Below are 12,196 nucleotides of genomic sequence, written 5' to 3'. Positions count from 1 at the left end.
GGGAAACCCCCAAAACAGCAAGGAAACATGAGAAAATCAGCTGATGTGAAGTGCACACGTGCACAAGTTTGGAAGGAGGTGGGGTTGGTCGGGTAGGTAAGAGGCTCACTGCACTGGGAGCGGTAGTGGGGGGCTGGGGCCCCTGCCCCCACAGGTGAAAGTCCAAGGCCTCCCCCTCCTTGCTCCGCACACAGTGTCCTCGGCTGTGGGCCCGGACAGGGGTCTTGAGGATAGTGGGGACCCACGGAGGGCAAGCGCACACCTAGGGTAGCTGATCACACGTGGGGTCCTGGTCCCCTGTTGTGGTCTGGCCGTGGTCCTGGGGAGTTCAGGCCAGCCTGGGTCATAATAGAGACAAAGATGAGCTTGGCGACAGGACCTCAGAAGGTTCTTTCGAGGCCTAAATGCTGTTTCTCCCTATCCCACCGTTTTACGCTGGAAGGATGGGGGCTGCTGTGCTTGGTGGCATGTTGCCGAGGGGCGGTAACATGAGAGGCTCGGGTGGAACGACGTGCTGGGGTCAGCACAGATACTGTGTCGCCCTACGCTAGCGGAACAAGGGTGGAGAGCAGCTGGGCGAACCAGGATGCAGAGATGGCAGCGGGCCTGCCTGTCCCTGTCCTGGGATTTCCCTCGCGCACCCACCCATGTGACACCACCAGGAGCCCTGGGTTGCCCCTGTGGAGGGCAGATGCCTGTCTGAGGGTGGTCTGGGTCGGGTCAGGCCGGCAGGATGTTCCTGTGTGCGCTGCCCGCCCGCGCACACTGTTCCCCGCTCCACTGCCCTCTCTTCTCCTTCCAGGTGGGCCGTCGTCGGACTAACAGACCAGTGGGTGCAAGACAAGATCACCCAGTAAGGGCACGCTGCCTCAGCTGAGCCCGGCCGAGCCCGAGTCGGCTGCGGTGTGCTGGGCAGCAGAGCCAAGGGGAGGGGCTGCCCTTGCGCCTGGGTCCCCAGCATCAAGGGACGGCTCCTGACAGGAAGCCCCGGCAGCGTAGTGTGTAGCCGTGTGGGGACGCTCCGGCCGCCCTCGGGGAGCCCAGCAGGTGGAGCCAGAGTGCGGAGGGAGCTGTCTCGCAACTCGATGCCATCGGGGCAGCGGGAAGGGTCGGTGGGGAGGAGGCACAGAGGTGTGGCCCGTGCCTTGTGGACACGGGGGGCCGGGAGGAGGAGGAGATGAGGGCCCTGGGCGTCCTGCCAGCGAGGGTGGCTGTGATCTAAGGGAAGGGGAAGGTTGGACACCTTCCGTGTCAGGATGGCTTTGGTGCTTGCTCCCCAGATGTCAGACTCCCAGCAGGGAGCCCAAGGGCCGCCCAGAACACATGATGGGAGGACGGGTGCCAGGGCCCTTTCACCCCCCCCTCCTCGGGGGCTGTCAGGTGGGCAACTGACAGGGACCATGGCGCCAAGACGCTAACCTGCAGGGGCCCCGAGCCCGTGAACCGGCACCGCCCCAGACACAGCTTGCATGTGCACTGCTCTGCAGTTTGGAGAGGGCCCTGAGCCCCAATTTCCTGCCTCTCCCTCCCCACCCTGTCTACCCAAGTCCTGCAGTGTGGCCCAGGGACCACGTCAGACCAGCTGGGCTACTTCCTGGGCACCTTGCTGGGCCTTGCTCCCCTTCCTCTGTTGATGCCGTGGGGTATGTGCAGCACCAGGCACCATTCCGGGTCTGTGGCTGGCCCCAGCCTGCAGGGGGCCCTGGACCGGTCTGCCCCTCCTGCTGTGCTCAGGACCACTTCCTGTGCAGGGTCCACACCCTCTTCTGTGGTCCAGTGTTACTCCCAGGTGTGTCTGCAGGGCCGTGGCCTCCCTCAGTGCCTGCCCCCAGGAGGCCGCAAATAAGTAGGGACCCAGCAGCCACCTCCCAGAGGAGAGCGCACAGGACCCCCGATGCGGCCGGAGGCCCCCTGCTCCCAGCTCTTCACTCACGGCCCCCAGCAGCCTGGCCCTGTTGCCACCACACTTGGTTCTGTGCAGAGGCGTCAGGATGTCCTCAGGCCTGGCAGGAGCAGCCCTTGGGGCGGGCCACCCCTGAGCGTGCCCGCAGAGGCCTGCAGGAGAAGCCTGTCCAGCCCAGTGGTGCTTTCTTCCCAGGATGAAGTATGTGACTGACGTGGGAGTCCTGCAGCGCCACGTGTCCCGGCACAACCACCGGAACGAGGACGAGGAGAACGCCCTGTCCGTGGACTGCACACGGATCTCCTTCGAGTATGAGTATCCTTGTGGCTTAGCCTGCCAGGTGCAGGCAGCGCCCCTCCAACTGTGTGCTGTCCGCAGGCTGCAGCCCACAACCCCTCACCAGGCTGAGCCTCAGCTGCACTCGGAGAAGGGAGAAGAGCATGGGCCAGGGCTGCAGCCATGCAGAGGCCCTGGGGTGGGCTCGAGGAACAGGCTGGAGAGATGGGGGTCTGGGAGTCAGAGAGGCCACACCAGGGTGCCCTATGAGCCCAGGGCAGCAGGCAGTTGAGGAGTTCAGTTCTTGGAATGTAAAAAGTCTGTGGGCTGCTGATTTGGGGAAAACAGACTGGCAGCTACAGGCATGTCATGTGGCTGGGTCTCACCGCTCTGGTGTGGGTAGAGCATGGCAGGGATGGTGCTGTCCTGTGCCTGTATTGGGCTGGCTGGGGCCCAGTAAACCTGGGCGTGAGCAGTGGAGGTCCCAGAAGGCGAGTCCAAGAGGAGCCAGCTCCTGGGGGTACCCAGGGTATAGGCAGGGAGGACAGTGGCCCCAGGGCCCAGCCATCAAGGAGGCAGTGCTGAGGACTAAGTCCTCATGTTCCCGGAGCTCCAGGGCACCCATGTGATAACTGGTCACGTGGGCAGATCCCAGCGAGGCAGGGAGGGTGGCTGGATGGGGGACTTGTACACACCTGCTGAGCCCCGAGTCACCGCACCGCCTGGCGTCCTTGACTACGGGCCCAGCCTCCGCCTGGCGCTCTACCAGCACTGGTCCCTCCACGACAGCCTGTGCAACACATGCTACACTGCTGCCAGGTTCAAGCTCTGGTCTGTGCAGGGGCAGAAGCGGCTCCAGGAGTTCCTGGCAGATGTGGGGTGAGTGCCTGCCTCGGCCTGCCACCCCGTCCGCTGTCACCAAACTTAGTCCTGCACCCACTGCTGCTGTTTCTGCCCTGAGTTCCTTGCCTCGGATCCCAGAATGTCCTTGGAAGGCCGAGGCCGGGGTGCCCTTGTTTGCACATGCACTGGGGCCCACTGGGGGCTCTTCCCTCCCGCTGCATGTCTGCCGTCATGATTAAAGCCACTAGGCTGATTAGCAGTGGCTCTTTTCAGTCTCCCCCTGAAACAGGTGAAGCAGAAGTTTCAGTCCATGGACATCTCCTTGAAGGAGAATCTGCAGGAGATGATCGAAGAGTCTGCAAATAAGTTTGGGTAAACATGTTTTTCTAGATTAAGCTTCTTAAGGTTTCAGCTTTAGCAACATTCCTAAAATAAGGTGAAACCAAGAATGCACAGATGAATGTGACCTGTCTAGTCCTTTCCAAACTTTGGAGTTCTCTTTGGATTAAAAATAGGACTTAAATTGCTCAAAAAGTCTAGCATCCTCAAATTCTGGGGCTGACGTGCAGACCTTGGAGGTCAACCTTGCCTGCCCTCACTGGACGTAGGAAAAGGGCCTAAGAAGGGCCCGCTAGGGTCAGGTTCCGGGCAAGCTCTGGCCAACCAGGTCCTCCGGCATCCTGCGCCATGGGAGGGGACCGAACACATCGGGCCTGTCAGCTGGTTACTGCTTTGCCCCGACCAGCAGAACAAACGTGGATGAGGCGCTCAGTGCCCCCACTGCAAGGCTGGTATGACAGGCCTGTGACCCCAGCATTCTCGGACCACAGTGGCTGTGCCTCGAGCCTTAGCAGGGGCCAGGCAAACAGCACCTCGGCAGGCCTGGCAGTGAGTGCTCACCCACAACGCGGGGACGCTGCCACACACGCACAGGGTGACAGCTGTGCTGCTTCCTCCTGTTGCAGGATGAAGGACATGCGTGTGCAGACTTTCAGCATTCATTTCGGGTTCAAGCATAAGTTCCTGGCCAGTGACGTGGTCTTCGCCACCATGTCGCTGATGGAGAGCCCCGAGAAGGATGGCTCAGGGACGGATAACTTCATCCAGGCTCTGGACAGTCTCTCCAGGTAGTGGCACGGCCGTGAGCTGCTGTCCCCACAGGCCACCTCCAGGCCTCAACCTCACACGGCCCAGGAGGCGGGGCATGGGGGTGACTGTGTCCTGCAGAAGCCTCTCAAGTGTGAGTCGGGATCACAGTCCGCCAGAGCCAGGGGTGCGCAGGGCACATTTCCTGCCCACCGTTGGCATGTCACTTTCACTTGAATAGTTTTCATTTCTTCTTGATTTTTAAAATGCTTTTTTCACCTCCTGTATTTCTTAGGCATCATTTGTGGTGTTTATTTGTTCCTGTGTTTCTTCTACTTTAGTCTCTGTTTCTCGATTATTTTTCTTTTGCTTCTCATTTTTTCTTATCTTCCTGAAATGTCTGTTTTGTTTTGTGTTTTTGTCTTTTAGCTTGCTCTGAAATAGAGCGCTAGTTTCTGTCTTTGGGGGACGTGTCTCTCAGTGTCATTTCATCGTCACTACGGGTGCTATTCTTCTTTTTTCTCTTCTTTCTAGTAGTGACTTTGAGGGGATTTGACGTTGGCACTTCTCTGTGGCTTGGGTTCCCTGACATTTTGGGAGGGTATGATCTGGACAGTCTGTCTAACTTCAGAGAGCTCCCACTGTTAAAGATGTAGGGAGGCTCCTCCCTGGGCTTTCCTGGCCCTTTCCCTAGCACAGTTTTTTTTAAAGCAGCTTTACTGAGCTATAATTCAAACACCAAATAATTCACCCGTTTGAAGTTCACAATTCTGTTTTGTGGTGTATTCACAAGGCTGTGCAAACATCATCACTACCCAATTTTAGAACATTTCCATTGCCCCCAAAAGAAATCCTGCTCCCCTTCACATCACCTCCCAAGTCCTCCCAGCCCCAGGCAGCCACTAGTGTACTTCTGTCTCATAGATTTGGCATTCTGGTCATTTCATATAAATGGAATCAACATGATGTGCTCCCCTGGGACTGGCTTCTCTTACTTAGAATGATGTTTCCAAGGTTTGCCTATGTTGTAGTTCACCTGTGATCTGTCAGAATGTCCTTTCTTTTTATTGAAAATAATATTCTACAGTATGGATATACCACACTTCATCTGTTTATCAGTTGATGGACATTTGAGTAGCTTCTACCTTTTGACTATTATGAATAATGCTGCCATAAACATACACATAATTGTGTGGACATGTTTTCATTTCTCTTGCATTTATGCCTAAAGTGGAATTGCTGGGTCATATGGTGACTATATTTAACCTTTTGATTAACTGACAGACTGTTTTCCAGAATGACTGTATAATTTTGCATTATTACCAGCTGTGTGTGAGAGTTTGGATTTATCTGTATCCTTGTCAACACTTGTTATTGTCAGTCTTTTTATTATAGCCACCCAGTGGATGTGAAGTTGTATCCCATTGTGGTTTTGATCTGCCTTTCCTGATGGCTAATGATGTTGGGCAGCTTTTCATATATTTATTGGCCATTCATATATATTGTTTAGAAAATTGTCTATTCAAGTCCTTTGTCTATTAATTTGTCTTTTTATTATTGAGTTGGAAGAAATACATATTCTAAATACAAATCCCTTACCAGATAAATGTTTTGCAAATATTTTCTCCTTTCCTGTGAGTTTCCTTTCACTTCCTTGATATTATTTGTTGAATCACAAAAGTTTTCAATTTTGATGATATCTATTTGATGATGATTGCTCCTTTTGTTTCTTGGTTTTGATTTTTTTTTTATTTTGGTGTTATATTGAAGACACATTGCCTAATCCAAGGTCATGAAAATATACATTTGTTTCTATAAGAGTTTTATAGTTTTGGCCCTTACATTAGGTGTACGATTCATTTGAGGTTAATTTTTATGTCTGATGTAAGGAAAGGGCCCAACTTAATTCTTTTGCAAGTGGACGTGCAATCGTTCCAGCACCATTTGTTGAAAAGATTTCTTTCCCCTTCTGAATTATTTTGGCACCCATGTTGAAAGTTAGTTGACCATAAATGTGGGAAATTTATTTCTGGATTCAAATTCTATTCCATCAATTGATACATCTCTCATTGTGACAGTACCACGTGGGTGTGATTACTGTAGCTTTGAAGCTTGTTTTGGCTATTCTAGGCTCCTTGAATTTCCATATGAATTTTAAGATCAACTTGTCAGTTTATGCAAAGAAGTCAGATTGCATTGAATCTTCAGGTTGGTCTGGGGAGTACTGTTACCTTAACAATATTAAGTCTTCCAATCCATGAATGTGGGCTGTTTTTCCATTTATTTTGATCATTTTTAATTTCTTTCAACAGTATTTTGCAGTTTTATTGGAATAAGCTCTGTACTTCTTTTTGTTAAATTTATTTGTAACTATTCTTTTGAACATTATTGTAAATGGACTTTACATAACTTTATTTTTGGCTTGCTCATCACTACTGTATAGAAATACAGTTGATATTTGTATATTGATTTTGTATTCTGTGACATTGCTGAACTCATTTATTGCTTCTGATAGTTCTTTAGTGGATTCCTTAGAATTTTCTATATACAAAATCATGTCATCTGCAAATGGAGATGGTTTTACTTCCTCCTTTTCAGTCTGCTAGCATCTCCACTACAGTCCTAGGATATTTTTATCTGTACTTTCTTTTTCCCTTTTCTATCGTCTCAGTCTTACTCAATGTTGACTCCATTCTCAGAAGTTCTCCTCAGTGAGGGGCCCAGCATAGAAAGAGGGTCAGGTGAGACTCCCAGGGGCTGGACCATGCTGACCCCCACTCTTTACCGCACCTCTTCCCCTTCTGTGGCCTCTTGTACTTTACCATGGCCCCTTGGGCTCACCTGTTTTCAGAAACAGCAAAACTCCTCTCCGTTTTGGCTCCTGTTCCCCAGTTGCCTTGAGTGTTTCATGATTCTTAGGTCCTGCTGTTCCTCTGCTCCCTCCCACCCACGCTGACATCAGCAATAGCCAGGCTTTGGGCCAGTTGGGAGTCTGTTCCCACCTGTTTATAGTTTGAGGTCTGTGATGTTCCTTCCTTTCCTTGTGTTGCTTGTAATGGTCCCAGGTTTTTGGTTTTGTGATGTGATTGCTCTATTTTTATCTAGATATATGGGGAAATCCAAAAACTATACTACCAGGCCACTACTGTCACTCTAGAATTGATGGATCAGCTTCAGACATTGTCTGCTGACTTCCTGCTGTGACAAAAGAGCATTTATTCCACCTTTGTGCTCCTTCCCCCTGCTGTTTGCACAGTTATGCCACAGTTATTTTTACAGTTATTTTTAACTCCTTTGTAACTTTAACATAATTACATCTTGTTCTATCACCAGTGTCCCTTATCTCCCTACTTTGTAAGAAAAGGATATTAGCATCCCTCCCTTTCTCCTTTCCCATACCTCCCAATTTCTGAATTGTATGCTTTTACATTTTCAAGATTGATAACACAATCTTGGGTTAGAAAATAGAATGCAAGGTATCTCATCTTTGGCTATCAGTTGGTCGTAAAAGATGAAAATCAGTAGTGTTACTTCATTGTGCTAATAAAATATTCTAGAGTCAACGATGTGCAGTGATTACATTACTTTCTGGTATACCTCTTTGTTTTTCCTGAGCTCTTCATTGCCTCCTTTATCACATCCAGTTTTTTCTAGGCTGTCCATCCAGCAGGTATTCCCTGAGCCCCTTCTGTACCAGAGAGCCTGAGGCTCTGTCTTCTGACTCCAGCTTGAACCTCAGCTCTTTAGGCTTCTGCCCACTACCACCACTGATGGCCCTTGACTGTACCCCTGGGTTAGAGCCAGTGCACCTAGGATTCTCATCTGTGGGTTTTTTTTTTTTACTCCCTCATTTGGCTAGAGCACAATTCTCAAGTACTTTTAAAGTTACGTTCTTAGTTCTTAATGTTTGTTAATATCTTTATTCTACCCTCATCTGATTACTAGTTTAGCTTGTAGAGAATTCAAGGTGGAAGACAATTTTCTGTTGCATGTGGGTTGCATTACTACCCTGTCTTCCAGTAGCCAGTGGTGCAAACGAGAAGTCTGAGCCACTTTGGCTCTTGATTCTTTGTAAATGTACCGCCACCCGACCTGAAGAAGCTTACAGGATCCTTTGATTCTCAGTGTTCTAGAATTTCATACTGATGTATGTAGAGATCTTGTTTCATGTATTGTACTAGGCTCTCAGGTGAGCTGTTTGAATCCGAGGCCCTCCACTTGGAAATGCTTTTGTACTGTTCCTTTACTACTTCCCCACACGTGTGTCAGAGTTTATTATTCTTTACTTTTTGGGGGTTTTTTTTGTTTGTTTTTCCAGGCTTCCTTGAACAACACTCTGTCTCCGATTTTTGCCTTATTATTTTCCATGTCTTTGTCTTATTACTGATGTTAAGGAAGCTTTTTCTTGACTTTATCCTCTATGCTTTGAGTCAGTTTTTTGTTTTTTGCAATCATTTTTGCTTTTCATAAACACTCCCCATTTGTGGTAGGTCCTTTTTCATAGCATCCTGAATTTGGTTTATGAATGTATTCATTGCCCAGATCTCTCCAAAGATAGTAATTAGAGTTCATTTAAGTTTTCTTTTGTCCTTCAAGGTCTCTGTTTCCTCTTGGGTCATTTTTTCAGGCCACAGTTACTTCTCAAATGTCTTGTGGTCCTTCACATTCACAAGGGAGGCTGTGGAAGCCTCTTGAGCCCTAGGTCTCTGGGCACAGCCTGTTGGCTGGAAGACATCCCTTCATCTTGGTGGGCAGGACCCTCACTTGCTGGGTCCACAGTCCTTGCTTGAGGCCATCACATCTCCACAGAGGGTTCATTTTAATGTCCTCGGAAGGGAACTCTCCTTTTTGGTGGGGAAGGGTAAGATTCCACCTGTCACGGGGTGTGTCCTTGCCCAGGCGTCTCTTCTCTCTGTCATAGCCCTCCAGGCACCTTCCAGAACCTGCTGGGCAGTCTCCTCTCTGTTGGCTTTCGGTCTCCACATCTTCTGACGCCAGCACCCCTTCCCACCTCTCATGTCCATCACTGTGGGTTTATACATTTATTCCTTCCTTTCACATGAAAGGAACTCAGGAGGCAGGGAAACACACCCACCCCCTTAACCGCCGCCCCGCCCCACCCAGGAACCAAGTGCATTAATGACTCTGTGCCAAAGCCGTGCGCCTGTCACGTTACAGGAGTAACCTGGACAAGCTCTACCGTGGCTTAGAACTTGCCAAGCAGCGGCTGCGAGCCATACAGCAGACCGTCGCCAGCTGCCTCTGCACCAACCTCGTCGTCTCCCAGGGGCCCTTCCTCTACTGCGCCCTCGTGGAGGTCAGGCTCCCCACGGATGCACAGGCACTGGGCCACACCTGCCAGCTGCCCCCTCTAAACCATCTTTGTGTCCTCCCCTGTAGGGGACTCCAGACATCATGCTGTTCTCCAAGCCAGCGTCCCTGAACCTGCTCAGCAGACACCTGCTCAAGTCCTTTGTGTGCTCGGTGAGGAGCTGGGTGGGTGGGTGCCAGAAGGCAGATGCTCAGAGCAGAACGCAGACTGGGCATCAGAAGCTGGCCTTGGGTACCAGTGACCTTTTACCAGCTGTAGGGTCTGGGCACATCCCTTCTTTCTCTGAGCTGTGTTTTTCTTAGCTGACCCTTGGGAACCTTCCATTCCCACAGTCTCTGATTCTGTCCCTCCCTGTCCTGGTCACTTGGACAGGTAGGGAGGGGCCGCATGGAATCTGGGAGGCTGGAGCTTGTGCTCAGCTGTGGCAGAACACGGAAAGCTGGGGTTGCTTGTGGCAGACATACTGCCTAGCAGAAGTTTCTTTTCAGCGGACTGCATTTCCCATGCTTTGTTCTGTCTTCTGCATGTCCTAGCACCCTTCTTTGCTCTGGCCCAGGCACCGCCCTGACTCCGCCAGAGTTCGGGCAGGGCTCTGTGACTGAGGATGCACTTTGCCTCTGCAGACCAAGAACCGGCGCTGCAAGCTGCTGCCCTTGGTGATGGCTGCACCCCTGAGTACGGAGCAGGGCACGGTGACCGTGGTGGGCATCCCCCCAGAGACTGACAGCTCAGACAGAAAGAAGTGAGCTAAGTGCCACTTGCTTGGGGGTTTGGGAGCCACCAGGGTCATTGGCCCATGGGTCCTGCTGAGTCGGATGATATTTGCCCTTAACACCAAGGACAACCCAGGGCAGCCTTTTCCACCAGGGAGTGGGGCTGGAGTGCTTAAATCCACAGGCTGCAGGTCAGCCACCAAGCCTCTGTCTGCCCCCTTGACTGGACTTCTGACTGCTTTTAGTGTACATTCCTAAATGAGAATGTTTACTAAGTTCTGACAGTAGGTAGCCTGCTAAATGGGAGTGGCGGTTGCCTGTCATCTGCTGTTCATTCAGGCTGCTCCTACGTTTTGTTACTAGAAACGGCGTCCCCAAGGGCTGTGAGCACACAGGTTATCTTCTTGCACTTTGGAGAAGCGTCTCCCCCCTCTTCTAAACGTCCCCTTGGCCCTTCCTGCCTCTTCAGGGCTGGGTTCTGCCCCACCTTCTGCAGCAGGGGTGGGCAGAACCCAGCCCTGGAGAGGCAGGAAGGGCCAAGGGGACAGCCTGGTGTCGGCCAGCAGGCTCGGCCTGGGGGCTCCCCTGTCTCCCTGCTGCCCACGCCATGTTCTGCATGGCTGGAGGGCCTGGTGACTCTCCCAGGAGCTGCCTGTCACTGGCTTAGGCTCAGGCCTCGTGCTCCCCAGCACATCCCAAGAGGTGACCTCAGTGCCTAGTGGGGCGGCTTGGGGGCAAGGACCACACAGCATCCTGTGCCTCTGGGTCTTCCAGTTAGCCTGTCAGCCTCTGCCATGGAGGACACTGGTCCTGGGTCTGGATCAATCCGAGCCCCACTGCTGCGAGCTTTGACCTACTTCTGTGTCTGCAAAGGCTATTTAGTAACAAGTTGGGAGGGACAATGGACTTTTAAGACAAGTGCTCCCAAGTTGCGGGCTGTTTTCCAAAGCTCCACAGTCAGTCTTGGATTTGCAATCATGTGGTTGGAGCTGGCCAGGGGCTCCTGGGCTGGCTTCCCAAGGCGGACATGGAGCATTTTCCCATGGGCCAGCACAGCCACCTGCGTTCTCACTCTGATCACCAGTTTGTCCTTGTGCGTGGCCGTGCTGGTTAGCAGTCAGCTCTCACCGGTATGCGGTCTCGTGTGAGAGCTGTTGTGGAGGCACCTTACCTGCAGCGGCCCTGAGCCTCCAGGGGGTGGCTCTGTGCCCCTGGCTGTCTCGCTGCCTACCTGTACTCGTGGCAGCTCCAGCTGGGCATCTCAGGGTACTCCTGCCCCCCAACCCTCACTGGCCCGCATTCCAGCAGCGCTCCTCCCAGGCCCACCCTGCTATGTGTGATTTGGGCTTGTCTAAGACCCCATCCCAGCTCCCAGCGAGCCTCTGCCTCTCACTCTGCTCCAGCTGCCAGCCCAGTGCTGGGCACGAGAGGGGTTACAGTCAGAGCAGTGGGTGTGAAGCCTGGGGAGGTGCAGAGGACCCGCAGACCCGGAGGGTGGAGGAGGGCTCAGCAGGATGCAGGTTGGAAGCAGCAGTGAGGTGTGACTGTCCAAAGAGGGGTGAGGCCTCACAGAGCTGTAGCCCAGGAAGGGTCCCCCGTGGGCGGGCAGGAGTCTGAGCTGATTCCAGTGTCCGTCCAGGCATTGTGGGAAGGACCCACTGCAGTGGACAGGCCCCCAGTGTGCCTCTTGTGTGTCCACAGCTTCTTTGGGCAGGCATTTGAGAAGGCAGCAGAGGGCACCAACTCCCGGACCCTGCACAACCGTTTTGACTTCTCAGGTGAGAGTCCACTGCTCTGGGGCCCCCGGACATCAGTGCAGGGAAGCTGGTTGTCAGAGGTTCCCTGCCAGCGGGCCTCCTGTCCTCTGGGACCCAGCCCGGGCCAGGCTATTCCAGGCAGCTCAGGGGGCCCATGGGAGTCTGGCCTGCCCCATCTGGGCTCTTTGAGGCTCCTGGGGCAGGCCTTTGGGCAGGGAGCAGGTACTGCTCAGGGAACCATAGGCCTGGCTCCAGCCTTACAATCCAGCCCTTTGGACCACATCAC

At 52.5% G+C, this 12,196-nt stretch overlaps 1 protein-coding gene across 5 annotated transcripts in view; it reads left to right on the top strand.

Moving 5' to 3' along the window:
- CDC45 (cell division cycle 45) overlaps positions 1-12,196 on the top strand; it is a 29,970-nt gene that overhangs the window by 14,921 nt on the left and 2,853 nt on the right. For all 5 annotated transcript variants that reach the window (XR_008993885.1, XM_057492420.1, XM_057492421.1 and 2 more), the window contains 9 exons: positions 803-853; positions 2,099-2,218; positions 2,927-3,058; positions 3,296-3,394; positions 3,988-4,149; positions 9,287-9,425; positions 9,509-9,592; positions 10,064-10,182; positions 11,855-11,931. Coding sequence is in view for 4 of the 5 variants with exons in the window: in XM_057492420.1 (XP_057348403.1) it covers positions 803-853; positions 2,099-2,218; positions 2,927-3,058; positions 3,296-3,394; positions 3,988-4,149; positions 9,287-9,425; positions 9,509-9,592; positions 10,064-10,182; positions 11,855-11,931 (983 nt within the window). In the remaining variant the exon portion in view is untranslated. The remainder of the gene's footprint in view (positions 1-802; positions 854-2,098; positions 2,219-2,926; positions 3,059-3,295; positions 3,395-3,987; positions 4,150-9,286; positions 9,426-9,508; positions 9,593-10,063; positions 10,183-11,854; positions 11,932-12,196) is intronic.

This window comes from Manis pentadactyla, chromosome 14 (assembly GCF_030020395.1).
Source record: "Manis pentadactyla isolate mManPen7 chromosome 14, mManPen7.hap1, whole genome shotgun sequence".
Lineage (NCBI taxonomy): Eukaryota > Metazoa > Chordata > Mammalia > Pholidota > Manidae > Manis > Manis pentadactyla.
Note: the sequence above shows the minus strand (reverse complement) of the source record. Positions and strands in the feature narration are given on the sequence as shown.